The sequence below is a fragment of the Gavialis gangeticus genome, unplaced genomic scaffold (genome assembly GCF_001723915.1).
Source record: "Gavialis gangeticus isolate Ggan-Ray unplaced genomic scaffold, GavGan_comp1, whole genome shotgun sequence".
Lineage (NCBI taxonomy): Eukaryota > Metazoa > Chordata > Crocodylia > Gavialidae > Gavialis > Gavialis gangeticus.
In genome coordinates, this window is record NW_017729009.1 from 12,661,693 (window position 1) to 12,674,441 (window position 12,749).

Genomic DNA, 12,749 nt, shown 5'->3' on the forward strand with positions numbered 1-12,749 from the left:
TTATTCACTTATTTGTTTGTATGAACAAAAGATTATTGTTTTGTGTTATGTGGACTGCCTTTGAGAATCTGAGGATATTTTGAACATACTGCTTGTGGTTTAATTTCTTCTGAAGCGGCAGCCCTGTTAATTCCATGTAGGAAACAAGTGAGCCTTTTCCAATGACTCTCTTACACTTGGTATTTTGTATGTAATATATATTTCCAGTATACCCTGTAAATGCGCACTGACGAAAGTGTGTGTCTGCATGCTACATAGTAGAGGAGATGTTGCAGTATCTATAGTTATGAAAATTAAATGCACGTGCGCTGCATCTATTTTTAACAGGCCTTTCTAACTGTAGAAGAACCCAGTTTACACTGTAGACTGATAGCACTGTAAAAATCATTACTCCAAAAAACAAAAACTTAGTGACGTGGGATCTCCTAAGGTGAGACTTCGTAAAAAATTAATCTCAGTGGCATTGTTGGGTGCTAATACAATAATAATTGAGCAAAAAAGTCTTGCTTTTTATATTTTCTCCCAAATTTAGGTTTACTAAAACTACTACTTAAGTTACTATAATATCTCGGCAGTGACCCAAGCCTAGCTCTTCATCAAAAGGTGACACACATTCTTGTCTTTCTCCTACCAAAACCCATTGATGGGTTGTCTTTAAATGCTAACGCTTTTATTTGCTCTTTTTAATTTTGTATTAAGAGGCTGTTGATCTGTAGCCACTATACCATGCCTGATAACTTGATTTCTTCCCTTGAAACCTCCAAATAAATGTCATCATTATTTACTGATATATTCATAATGGAAAATGTTCATTTGGAAGCAGTGTGGTGGGGGGGCGGTTCCTTGCTGTCCAATGTATTTTCCACATTTGTGAAGAGCCAAAACACTTCTTTTGGGGGGAGTTTCCCCTCCATATAACCACTCCTGTTGATAGTGTTTTTATTTTGTAGATCAAGTCAGTTTCTAAATAAAGTGCTTATGGATTTTTTGATGTGTACCTAGTTTTTCTATTGTGTGCTTTCCACTGAGGCTTTATTTTTTAAGCTAGCTCATGGTTCATTAGTAGGTATAACACCTGTGGTGGGGGTGTGGTTTGGGGTTTTCTTGTGGGTTTTTTTTACAATAAATATTTATGAAACTTAATTTCACATGGTTGGATATCTACAATGAATATTCACTGTGTCAGGACAAGATGACTTGGAACTGAAGTGGATGTGATCAGAAAAGGTAAATAAAGAAACGATAGAAATATAGGGCTAGCGTGGACCTTGGGAAAACCTCTAATCGCACCCCCCCCAGCTCAAGGCAGGATCTTCTCTGTCTTAACCTGCCCAGCTAAGCCTTTGTCTAACTTGTGCTTGGCAACTTCCAGTGATGGAGATGCCGCAGTTTCTCCAGGTGAATGGCTTGAACCCTTGCGTTAACTCTTCCTGTGGTTGTTCCCATTACCTGTGAAATTCCAACTCTTTCTTCCAGAGCTGTGCACACCCTTTGGGGTATACATTGTGATGCTCATGGAGAAACAGGTACATTTAACTATGCAAAAAACTATGCATTTAACTATGCAACTCAGAAGACCAGTGGTTTGTAAGAGCAGCAACAGCAAACGGATGCAAAAAATAAAATGCGTAGCGGGGGGAGAAAAAGATGTTAATTTTCTCGGAAGATCCTATGACCCCAGCTGACTTCCTGTCCTTTGGGTGGGGGGCTGGACTCGATCTTCTGAGGTCCCTTCCAGCCCAAATGTCTATGAAATCTATCATTCAAAACTGCAACTACTTTTTCAAGAGCCCATTTCCTCTGAGGAACTGTAAAAGCTTGCTGCTTTTAATGCAGAATGGCTTCCTGTATATAATTGTTGCCAAACCTTCCAACTTCACCAATATCCCTACCTTGCCTTGGAGAGCATCTGGGTGAACTGGTGTTTTTCATTGCAAAATAATGCACCAAGCCAAGGTACCCTAGTCACTAGCTATTGGAAGGATTGAATCCCATATGAGCACTGACCTTAATGAAATGTCTTTGGAGCATCTATGGGTTTAAATGGGGGTGGGGGTTGGAGCTTATTTTCATAGAGAGGATTTAGGTTGGGGGGAAAGCATTGCCTTTTTGTAAGCTGAATTGATTTGGAGAATATTGATATAGCTTTGGGACACTGAACAATTTTACCCTGAAAAGGCTATGAACCATTTGTGCTAAGTTACTCCTGGGTACCATGGGTCATCAGGGTGTACCCAACCCATGGTGCCTGGGGCTGTCTGACTCCAGCATGACTGGGATATTGGTGTAGAGCTTGTATAATTTTGACATAACATTTTGGCAAAACTTGAACCCAAGTCTTGTTTTATAAAGTGCATAGGTTAACTTTTAACTAGTTTCAAATTAGAATTTAAACTTCTTGTTCGTTTGGGAGAGTCCCGTTACGTCTAGTGGTTTATTAGCCATTCGTGGTGGTGTTAGGCAAGGGAGTTTTGCCACTAGAGGTCACACTTACTACCCTAGAATCAAGTCCACAGAGTAAAGGTGGAAACATTCCTCCACATTTCCCTCGTTTTTTCAAGCAAGTGCCAGTATAAATAGCAGATCGCTGGAGGGCTGGACGCACAAACCTGGCGCTGTGTGTCTCCTCTTTCTGGCAGAGAAGTGAGTGACTTTTACCTTCGACTACTTTAAAAGCCCAGACGATCAGATCCAACACAACAGCCGCACGCTGTTGTATAGTTGGTTCATTTGGCTAGTGCAATGGGAATTATTTGAGAAATGTTCTGCAACAGCTTCTCGATCCTCTGATTTGGAGGGGGAGTATTGCTAGAAAATCCTGAACCCTAGAAGGCTGAAGTAATGCCAAGAGCTTGGGGAGACAGGGAAAAAAACATAAATGCAAGGAAATACAGGCTGAGAAAGCTGAGCTCCTTTCATTCATCAATAGTGTAGGAACCTATGCCTGTATCCAGAGAAGCCTACCATTGCAGGAATCTGTAGTGATTGGAGGGCTCTCCTTCATTTCTAGCTTCCCTGTGTTTTGAAGACTTAAATTGGGCTCTTGCTAATCACTTTTTGTGTCATTTTAATTATTTTACAGTTTAAAGATGGGAAAGATGACTGACTTGATGGGAACTTTGGATGGATCCTACAGACAGAAGCCTGGAAAGAGATGCCTTGTTCAGAGTTTCTGGAATTGCCATATTCCTTAATGAACTTCAGTGCTTCCCACTCAAGTTTTGGCTTTGCATATAATCATCTCTGAAAAAGTTTCAGAATTATTTAACCCTTTAAGCTTCTTCGTGTTGAAAGTTAAGACCTTCAGTCTGAAGACCTGAGTTGCCTTTCTTCCCTGAATTCATTGTCACATAACACACGAGTGCTAGGATGTGCATTTCCCTGCTTGGGTGGGGGGGAGAGAGCATCACTCTTTTGAACTACTACTCATTTGAAAGGGTTTCATTGGCTTGTGTTTATGCTATGTTTCGCTGCCTTTAACTTACTTAAATTTGCATTTTTCAAATTGGTGGATGAGACATCCAAGTATCAAAGCATTTTATTTGGCCACCTTGATCAATGAGTAATTAGCTGAGGAGCTATTGATTAGGCTGTCAAGTCCATTTTCCTTCTGTTTAAGTGTATATTGCCTGCGATACTGTTCTTTGCAATGCTGTTTCTCTGCATGTAGTTTATTGCCACGACTGATCAAACTCTTAAAACCACCAGAAGCCTTAGTTGAATATTACTGACTTAGTTGCTTGTAGCATGGAGCGGCTACTGTCTTTCTGCCCTGAACAGCTTACTGTCTGAGTAGACCAGACAGAAAAAAAGGCTCAGGGAAAAGGGATCCAAGTTGGAGTGGGGGGACCAAGATGGAGATTAAGGGATTTACTCCAAGATTGTACTAAAAATAATGGAGCCCGGGTCTCTTGCGACCCAGTCCAGACCTGCACCCATATGTTCTCCCATCCCAACAAAGCAGACTTCATGAATGTCTACCAGGGACTTCCCTTCCCTCACATTTTTAAACCAGCCAAGAAATGTGCCAAAGGGGAAGGCGCGGAGTTAATTCATTATTCCAGCTGAGAGTCAAGGCAAGCCTAAGTTGAAAGCAATTGTGGGTGTCAAATATAAGCTCTGAAGGGGGGAGCAGTTCACTCTCGCATGATGTATGTTAGGGCCTTGTTTTAATTGAAAACACATGGTGATGAAGTCTAGGAGGAGGGGACTCAGGGCTGGGAAACTTGTCAGCTCCCTGCAGTTCTGAACCGGGGAGCCTGCACGCCAGCAAACACCATGCTGGTCAAGTCTGCAGCTCTCCCAGGCTTTCTGCTTTTTCTCCTCTTGCCCGGCATCTCCTGCTCCTGTCCTAGCCGCTGCTTGTGCTTTCGGACGACGGTAAGATGCATGCATCTGATGCTGGAAAACATCCCCGATGTCCCACCGCAGACCAACGTCCTGTGAGTAGCCGATGCATTTTGTTGCCTTTGTAACCTGATCGGACTTTGGGGTGAAGAAAGAAAAGCCAGAGGCAAAGGCAGGGGCTCTGCCCTGTGCTTTTCCTACAGGATTGTGCTTGCACAGCAAAAGCCTACCTTTTAGACACTGTCTTATTTAACCTCTTGCTAATTAACAGGGTGATTAGAAGAAACAGAAAACCCATAGGGTTGCAAGGGGTGACCTTTGATTATCCAAAGCTAATATTAAACGGGGCTGATGTAAAGGAAATCTATATGTTTCCACCAAGGGAAAGCATGGGAGTGTGGAGAGAGAAGCTATCCAGGTCTGTCTGTAAGAAGTGTGTGCTCTTTTGCTTCGAAACACCACTCCCTTCTCCTTTTTTCTTTCCAATCCCCACAGGAAGGCTTCTTTAGGGAGAAACTGTGGTAAAAAAATAAAAGCTTATGAATCCCTATAAATCCACTAGGTTGCCGGCACTTTTGGGGCTGGTGGCAGTTACAAACGCTTGGTTTTGATCTATTGCAGTCAAAGGTCTGAAAAATTGAAGGGAGGTGCATACAGCATGTCGATACCATTTTGGGGCTTGTATACAGTTCATCGCATGTAAAACAGTAAACTGCCTAGGACTTCTAAGAAATGCCATTTCTAAAATTGGAGGCGTGTGTAGCTGTCCAGAAGAACTTTATCTGCATAGCGCAGAGATGATCTTAGTTTGGAGAGTCGGACAGTGTCAAAAGAGTAGGAAGCTACCAAAGGTTCATTATACACACAGCTGGGCTGTGCTAGGCTGTTGCTGACTGCAAAACTTGTTCGACATGAACTAGCCAAGGAGTTGCTCTTGTGGACCAAAGTCTGAGCTCATCTGGGGTGTCTCTTTAGCTTTTTCCACCCAGTTTCCCACCATAGTCATTGCTGGCAGAAACAAGAACATAGTGTAGATGGTAGGCTAGCAACCCCTGACCTTTTAGTTTTTTTTTTTTTTTTAGCTGTTGTATCATCTAGATGTGCTCTGGGAGGAGTTAGACACCAGTGGTTCAAGTGCTGGCTGTGTGTGTATTAATGTTGTTACTGTTGCTACTGTCCTGGTGGGGAAATTTGTATTTTCAGTGGCACAGAGGACCATTATAGTGGCCTTTATGGGCCTCTGATTAAATGGGCATTATAAGCTATAAGGTCAGTCTGCAGTGGAGATTCATCCAAAGAACACTGTCTGCCTATGCAGATCTTCATCGTATTGATCTGCTTTACAGTCATTTCCACCATGTCTATTCAAGCTGTCATCAAATAGGTTTTTTTTTGTGTCACACCTTAAAATGTTAATCCATTTAAGTTGTCCTTATTCTCTCTCTCTACCCTCAGGGGAACAGTCTTTGCCTTGTGTTGTCTATGGGTTTCTTGGCTGAGAGTTCTTGTATCGCTTACTGGCGTGTGGCAACAGAGCAATGGATTATAACGAGGGAAGACTAACTCTGGTCTTTCTTTCATAGCAAGGCAGCATTTTACCTCTACATCCAACTTAAATAGTTGCACTTCTTTCTATGAACTTCTTAGCTATAGACAGAGGGATATTTATGGGAGCAATTACTTTTTCTCTGTCGTGGAAACTTTTTCCATACAAAGATTCTGTAATGGTCTCAGATAAGCTCCTATGGGAAACAGTTTATATGTTCAGAGACCTGCAGGCTGGGATCCTGCTCTGTGACTGCACCTCCCAGGTGCTCTGATTAATGCAGACAATTCAAACCTCCCTGTGCTCACATTTTGTAAAGGGGATTGAGCTCTCTAGGATTTACCATGAGTAACCAGCCAGATTTTCAGGACTTTCAGGCAGGCTGTTACCAGGACTGCATGAAGAAAGAAAGGGCTAGACTTGGGTACCTTCCAGTATCCAGTTCTCCTGTAAGTTGGTTGTGAATGCATCCGCATATTGTCCAGGCCCCAAAGGTTGGAATACCTGGATAATTTTGCTTGATGTAGCAGGCCCAGGCAACAAACAAAAGCAGTGGCTTTTAAATGCCAAGTCCTGAATGTGACTATACAGGCATGGACTGTAGATGGTGAATCAAAAAACAGTCCCCACATGGTGTGGGGGGAGACATACTTCATCGGGGAAAGTGCTTCAGACTCGTCAAAGGAAACGCATGAATCACTTCATTTTAATATGTCCTGTAAAATTAAAAGCAGAAGCTCATTTTGGTCATACCTAAAGATTTAAGCTGACCTGCTCCAGGTGAAATATTTTCTGTTCCTGGATCACTGGAAAGGTATGGGGTGCCTTAAACAATACTGTTTAAGATGAACATGCCTGATGGGCAGCTTTTAACTGAATGTGTAAAAAAACAAACAAACAAAAAAAACCTTAATTGTTCATGTGCCGTTTAAGAGATGCTATGGAGCGAAGAGCACAACTTGCATACCCCACATGCCCCGATTCCAGGCACCCCTCCGTCTTGCCCGATCAGCAGGTGAACGTGAACGTTGTTTTAAGTAGAATGCAAAGCAAATGGTGGAGTTGTGATCTTTTGCATATCCACGTCTTGGTAAGAGCAGAACAAACCTTGGTACGAACCAGGCACCTCCGTGCTGAGCTGCAACCCTGTTGTCTGCACAGCTTGAACAGTCAGGATCAGCTGCAGGTCCCTTGGCTTGCACAAGCCTTGCAGGGCCTGTGTGTCTCACATCTGTCTTCCTCTCTTGCATCCAGTGTAGGCAATGGGGATTGTAAACGTAGGCAATGGGGATTGTACACAACATGCAGTGCGCTGCTAGCTGATGGCCCCTTTGTGTCTGTAGCCAGTTGGCATAATTTACCACAGCCTTTAAACTTAGAGCCAGTCCTAGGATGGATGAGCTGTTATTGGATCCCTTCTGGTTCCCATCTCTTCCCTTCCCTCCTGCAACCTCCATCCCAGCTGGGTCTAGCTAAAGATCTGGACCAGCATCTGATTTTAGCAATGGGATATCTCTGCTAATGAAGCCTGTTCATTTTATCCTGAGCCAGGATGGCGGTAATGGTTGTATGCATACAGGTAAGTCAGCTCTAAAAATGAGCGCTGTATCGCCGCAATTGTATTTTGGCTGCTGTCTCTTCGACTGGAGCATGGCTATCCAGATGTGATGTGCTGCTTACCCCTGGGACCCGGGCAGTGTTTGTAGCCAAGAGCCCAAGGAAAGGCAACAGCTGTGAAGCATACATTCGCTGAAATTTTTCAATAGGTCGTTAACCTTTTAAGCCATTTCTGGCATTTAAAGAAATACACTCTGAAATGTGGGTCTGGGGAGAAGGGGCCGGTGAGAAGAACTTCCATGTGCCTGGCAGCTAATGAATCCCAATCCTGTTAGATACATGGATTATTCTCCTTTGCATTGTGCACAGCACACCATAGAGAAGTAGTTCTCACTAAACTTAGCCCAGGGCACAAACCCCTGTGAGCTGAACTCACTGCTAGCCCCAAGCAAAGGTGACTCCATCTTTCCATCTCTCTTCACAGACTGTGTTGCTAACTCTGCATTTTTTTTGTGCATGGGTTTGCAGTTGGATAACCTTTGGCTTTCCTCCACAGTTGTTCAGTGTGCTGTGTCAGGTTGCCACTCAGCAGCTTGCTTCCTCCCCAGAGGTGGCTGCATTTTCAGTGGCAAAGCTGTATGCATGGCTTTGATCCTCTTTGGGGTCCTTGCAGACAAAATGTTTGACAGAAAATGAAATACCATCGCTATCAGAAATGGCACGGAGCAAGTTCGCGGGGTTTTCTCGGGGGCAGGGGTGGGGGTTCAGGAATGGCTTCAGATTTTTTCTCCAAGTATTGTTTTGTACGGTGGATGGGAGGGAGGAATGAGGAGAACTGCTTAGGACTGTCTGCGTCTGTCTAACAGCCTGTAAACATGTATCCCCGCACTCTGGACATGCCAGGTGTGATCTTGTCCTGTTAGGCTATTTAATTAATCCTCATTAAAGCCTTAAGTGTTGGCCAGGCTCTTCTCTCTGCACTGCAGAGGGAAGTCTGTTTATTGGAAGGAAATGGGAAAGATGATTCAATACTCTCCTTTTTCCCCAGTTTTTGGGAGAATTCCTGTCTTTTTTTTGAATGAGCTGGAAAATCAGGGGCCTGAACTTGTGACGATGGGTTGCATAGTGTCCCATGGGACTAGTTCCAGGATGGATATTTGTTTCTCCTGCTTACCCAGTCCCCTCCCCAGCCCCATGGCTTCACCAGGATCATTTGCTATCCTAAACCACAGGATTGCTTTGCTGCCTGCCTTGAAACGGCTGTTGTGTGTCCTCCAAGAGGTGACAGTGCTACAGCAGTGGGTGGGGGAGGTATCCCTACCATCTTTCTCTAAGCAAGTGTCTGTGTGTGCGCATGTATGTACACGTGTGCACACTTAGTCAGTTGTGGCCTCAGAAAAGCTGATGCCCAAGCTGCTGGAGAAGCAATATGAAAGCACGCAGCAGGCATGCATCTTAGGCTGGAAAGTGCCATGTGCCTGTTGGTTCCCCTGATGCGGATGAATTTATCTTAATGCCTAGATCCCTCTGGAGCAATAAAACGATGCTCCAGGATCAGTGCTGATGTCTGTGTTTCAGGAGGAGGGAAGAGCCGTCTTTCTTCGGCTCGGACAGTGTCCTGAGGCAGGAAAGATGCAGCGTATTGAGGAAGCCCTGCTGCCCTCCCACGAAGAGGCTTATCTGCTTTGATCAGGATCCAACCCTAATCTCCTAGTTGCAAAAGAGGACCAATTGCTGCTGTTAACACTTAATAGTTTGCATTAGCAAGGATTGCCTGGGTCAGCAGTTTGCTGCATAATCTGCTAATAGTAAGACCAAATATTTATTCCTGAGGCCACTTTTTCACCTCCCCCCAACCCCAACCATTTGGCTAGCACTGAAGGGGTTCTTGTCCCAAAGGGGTGGTCACTAGAGGTGTTAGCCTAAGACTGGACTATGCAGTAGCCTACCTCAGGGACTCGGGTTGCCTGCATGAGAAAAGGAGCCATGCACATGAAACTTAATGCAACCTGGATGGCAGAGTGAGGAATCCAACAAGCAGACCAGGGCTAGGTACAGAAATTATACATACACCAGTATAAATGATCGTAAACTGGTTCAAATCTGTAACACAACAGAGGTTCAGTGCACATAATCCAGTTTCAAAATGGCCAAAACTGGTTTAAGATGAACCTGGATGGATGTAATATCAGACTTAACCGATTTAGTTTAAACCGGTTTACTGAACTTCTGTCCCAGATCCAGCTGAGGAATGTGCTGGGTCTCCTGGTCCTAACAGGGCCACCAACCTCCTGCCTCTACTACATCAGTCCCGACTACAATAACTGGGAGATTATTTGTTAGCTGGGGTGAGTGGGGCTTTTGTGGGGGATGAAGTTCAAAGTGCTGCTTCTGCTGTCCACTAGAGGTGGGCCTAGATATGACCTCCTGTGGTCCCTTCCCACCCTCATTTTAGATGATTTTGTGATTCAGTGATATACATACCACCCATGGTACTTAAAAGGCAATAGGAAACGTTGAGTTTTTCCTATTAGACACCGAGGGGTGTTCCAGACTATTGTCTCTTACTCCTAAATTCTTGGTTATGATGTCAAGCATCTCATGCAATGCTAGCCAAGTATTCCAGGTGAAACAGAAATGGTCACGCTGTCAGAGGCAATAAATGAACATGGATCCGTGACTTGCAATAGAGCAATGTCAGTTTGCAGGAGGTGAGAGGTTTTGGCCTTAATGCAGATAGCATCCCTAGAGTGAACTCTGTGCCAGCGCTTGTAGTCAGTGCTCCGTGTTTCACTCCACTATTCCTTTGCAATCCAGCTCTCTTGAGACCCTCTCCAATACTTTGTCTAATCCCAAGCTCCTCGGGACTGTGCCAGCCGAGCAATTACTGCTCAGAAAGGCAAGTGTTTTTAGGAACATCTGAAGGGATTCCTAGAAGTGTTGCATGTAGAGTGCATAAGGGCGCATTGTTGTTGCTAGCCCCAGATGACATCTTTTGTTTCGAGGACAGCCATCTCCCCACGCTCCACTGAGTCACTCCATAAAAATACTTCATCTCAGGCCAGGGTTTGGAAATAGCTTGGGATATTGGCTGCTGGGTTGTTTTGAAATGTTTTTGCCTTGAGCATAGAGCACTGTTGAGAACCAGCCCTCCACTCGGGATGCTGACCCGAGCAAGGGCTGGTCTGGAAGTCTGGCTGTCGTAGGATGCTGATTTTACAATGGTGAATTTTTATCCCTTGAACTTAAAGGTGGAGTCATGCAGCAGTAAAAGCAAGAGAGAGCCACTTTTTGCTCTCGGGGATTTTTGAAGCCTGAATTTTCACCCTCTTCCATCCCCACCTCTGCAGATTCATCCTGGACTGTGCTCCGCTTTATCTGAACTTGCTACGGTATTTCTTCCCATCTCAGCTTCCTTGACAGGCATTGGGGGTGACCCTCCTTGAGACCCAAAGATAGCACATTGGAAGAAACATCTCTTAGCATCCTTATGGATCAAACAAGGGCCAATAGGCAATACTTAAAAGGCAATAGGAAATGTTGGGTTTTTCTTATTCAGCACCTAGGAGTGTTCCAGACTACTGTCTCTTACTCCTAAATTTGTGGTTACCATGTCAAGTGTCTCGTGCAATGCTAGTCAAACAAGGACAACAGCCCTCGCTTTCTCTGTGTGAAGCTCAATGAGGGAAACGCAGTGGAAATGCTTTTGGGAGCTTCTCTGTAGATCTGGTAGCCTGAGCAGAAAAGCCAAAGACCGAATAGATTGGGAAGCCCCAGCTCTCCTCCCATGTGGCTTGTTGTACCCCTGCGTGGCATGCCTTGCATGTCTGTTGGCAGAGCAGTGGCGCCTACCTGCAGGGCTCTTACTTGCTTGAAGTTTACTTAAAAATAGTTGAACGTTTTTCACCCACAAAATGGTCTAGGATTGCCTCAAAGTCCTCTCCGATTCTCTCTGCCTGGATATAGTGTCTAAGAGTCAGGTCTTTGCTTATAAAGATTGGGTCTGCATTCAGTTCTGCTCCAAATAGCCTGGGAGGAGACTATTCTTGTGAAAGCTGTAATACTCTTACCAGTTCAATACTAGCAATAATTTACAGGGCCTAGTGATATTCTTGTGTTAAATGGTTCTTGCAGGTGATTATCTGCCTAGGCATCGTGGTGATCAATGCTTCTGTAAATGCTGAAATAAATTAAACACAAAGGAAAATGGCTAATAGGAACCACTGATTGCTTTGTGTCCTCCTGCCGTGAATTATTCAGCTTAATGATTTACAGGATGATAACAGCTGAGCAGTTCAAAAGCAGACAGCATTAGTACTTGGGTGGCACTGCAAACATCTGACTTCCCAGCCCTCTGGGTATAGTGCTGTATGCTTCCTGGGATAAACTTCATGGAGTCGCATGAAAAGGTGGAGGGTCTATTCCTGTAGCAGGTCCTAGATGATCTGCTTATTTCAACCCGGCTTCCCTGCTGCAGCTACAGCTTTTTCACATAAGGCTTAGATCAGATTTACCCCCTGGTCAGCCACTGTCACCTGCTTGTTGTCCAGTGGGGATTAGTGCTGGGGCAGGACGGTGGCTCTCCCCAACAGGCTGATTTCAATGATACTGCCATCCTGGGTATGCCAGTCTGCATCGGAGGCACCACTGCAGGGCACTACCATAGCGGTATGGATTGCAAAGCCAAAGCTCACTCTCCCTTGCAGACATGAGAGAGTTAAATCAGACTATCCCCCCCCTTCCCTTCCCCACCCTGCACTTTGCAGATCCCAAGCTGGGAAGGGGGGTGGGAGGTGAAAATAAACACGAGGGAGGTTTGCTGCTAATATCGAAAGCAGCTGGGGACAAGCTGGCAGGGGAGAAGCTGTGTGGTGGGTCCCCAGGAAAAGCATGCTTATTAGTTTAAGGAAACCTGAAGGTCTCAGTGACAGTACCCTGGAGGCGGGGGAGAAAAGCATTTCTGTGTAAGGAGGGATGAGGCCCCAGCAGGGAAGCTAGCCATCAAATGTAGGCACAGCATAGGCATGTCCCCGAGCGGCTTTCCACCCTATCCCTTCCCCAGTTACTCCAAGGCTGAGACACGGACCTCCTGACCCCAAAGCTGACTTTATATGTGGGCAGGAATATGAATGGACAGGCAGTACCCTTGAAGGGTGAGAGGGAATGAGAGGTATTTGACTGCTATAATGAAAGATGGGGAGAGAGAGGTCAGTGAAGGGGATGGGAATGCTTGTTCGCACAGTAAGTTTTGAGGCATAGACATCATGTCTCCAGCTTGTCTGCCCTGGCCTTAGATGCT

The 12,749-nt window shown here is 44.9% G+C and overlaps 1 protein-coding gene across 3 annotated transcripts in view; it reads left to right on the plus strand.

Moving 5' to 3' along the window:
* The first annotated feature begins 2,584 nt into the window (after positions 1–2,584).
* LOC109292585 (peroxidasin-like) overlaps positions 2,585–12,749 on the plus strand; it is a 75,465-nt gene continuing 65,300 nt past the window's right edge. For all 3 annotated transcript variants that reach the window (XM_019510100.1, XM_019510099.1, XM_019510101.1), the window contains exons 1-2: positions 2,585–2,643; positions 3,083–4,442. In XM_019510100.1, coding sequence (XP_019365645.1) covers positions 4,279–4,442 — 164 coding nt within the window. In that variant the 5' untranslated portion in view covers positions 2,585–2,643; positions 3,083–4,278. The remainder of the gene's footprint in view (positions 2,644–3,082; positions 4,443–12,749) is intronic.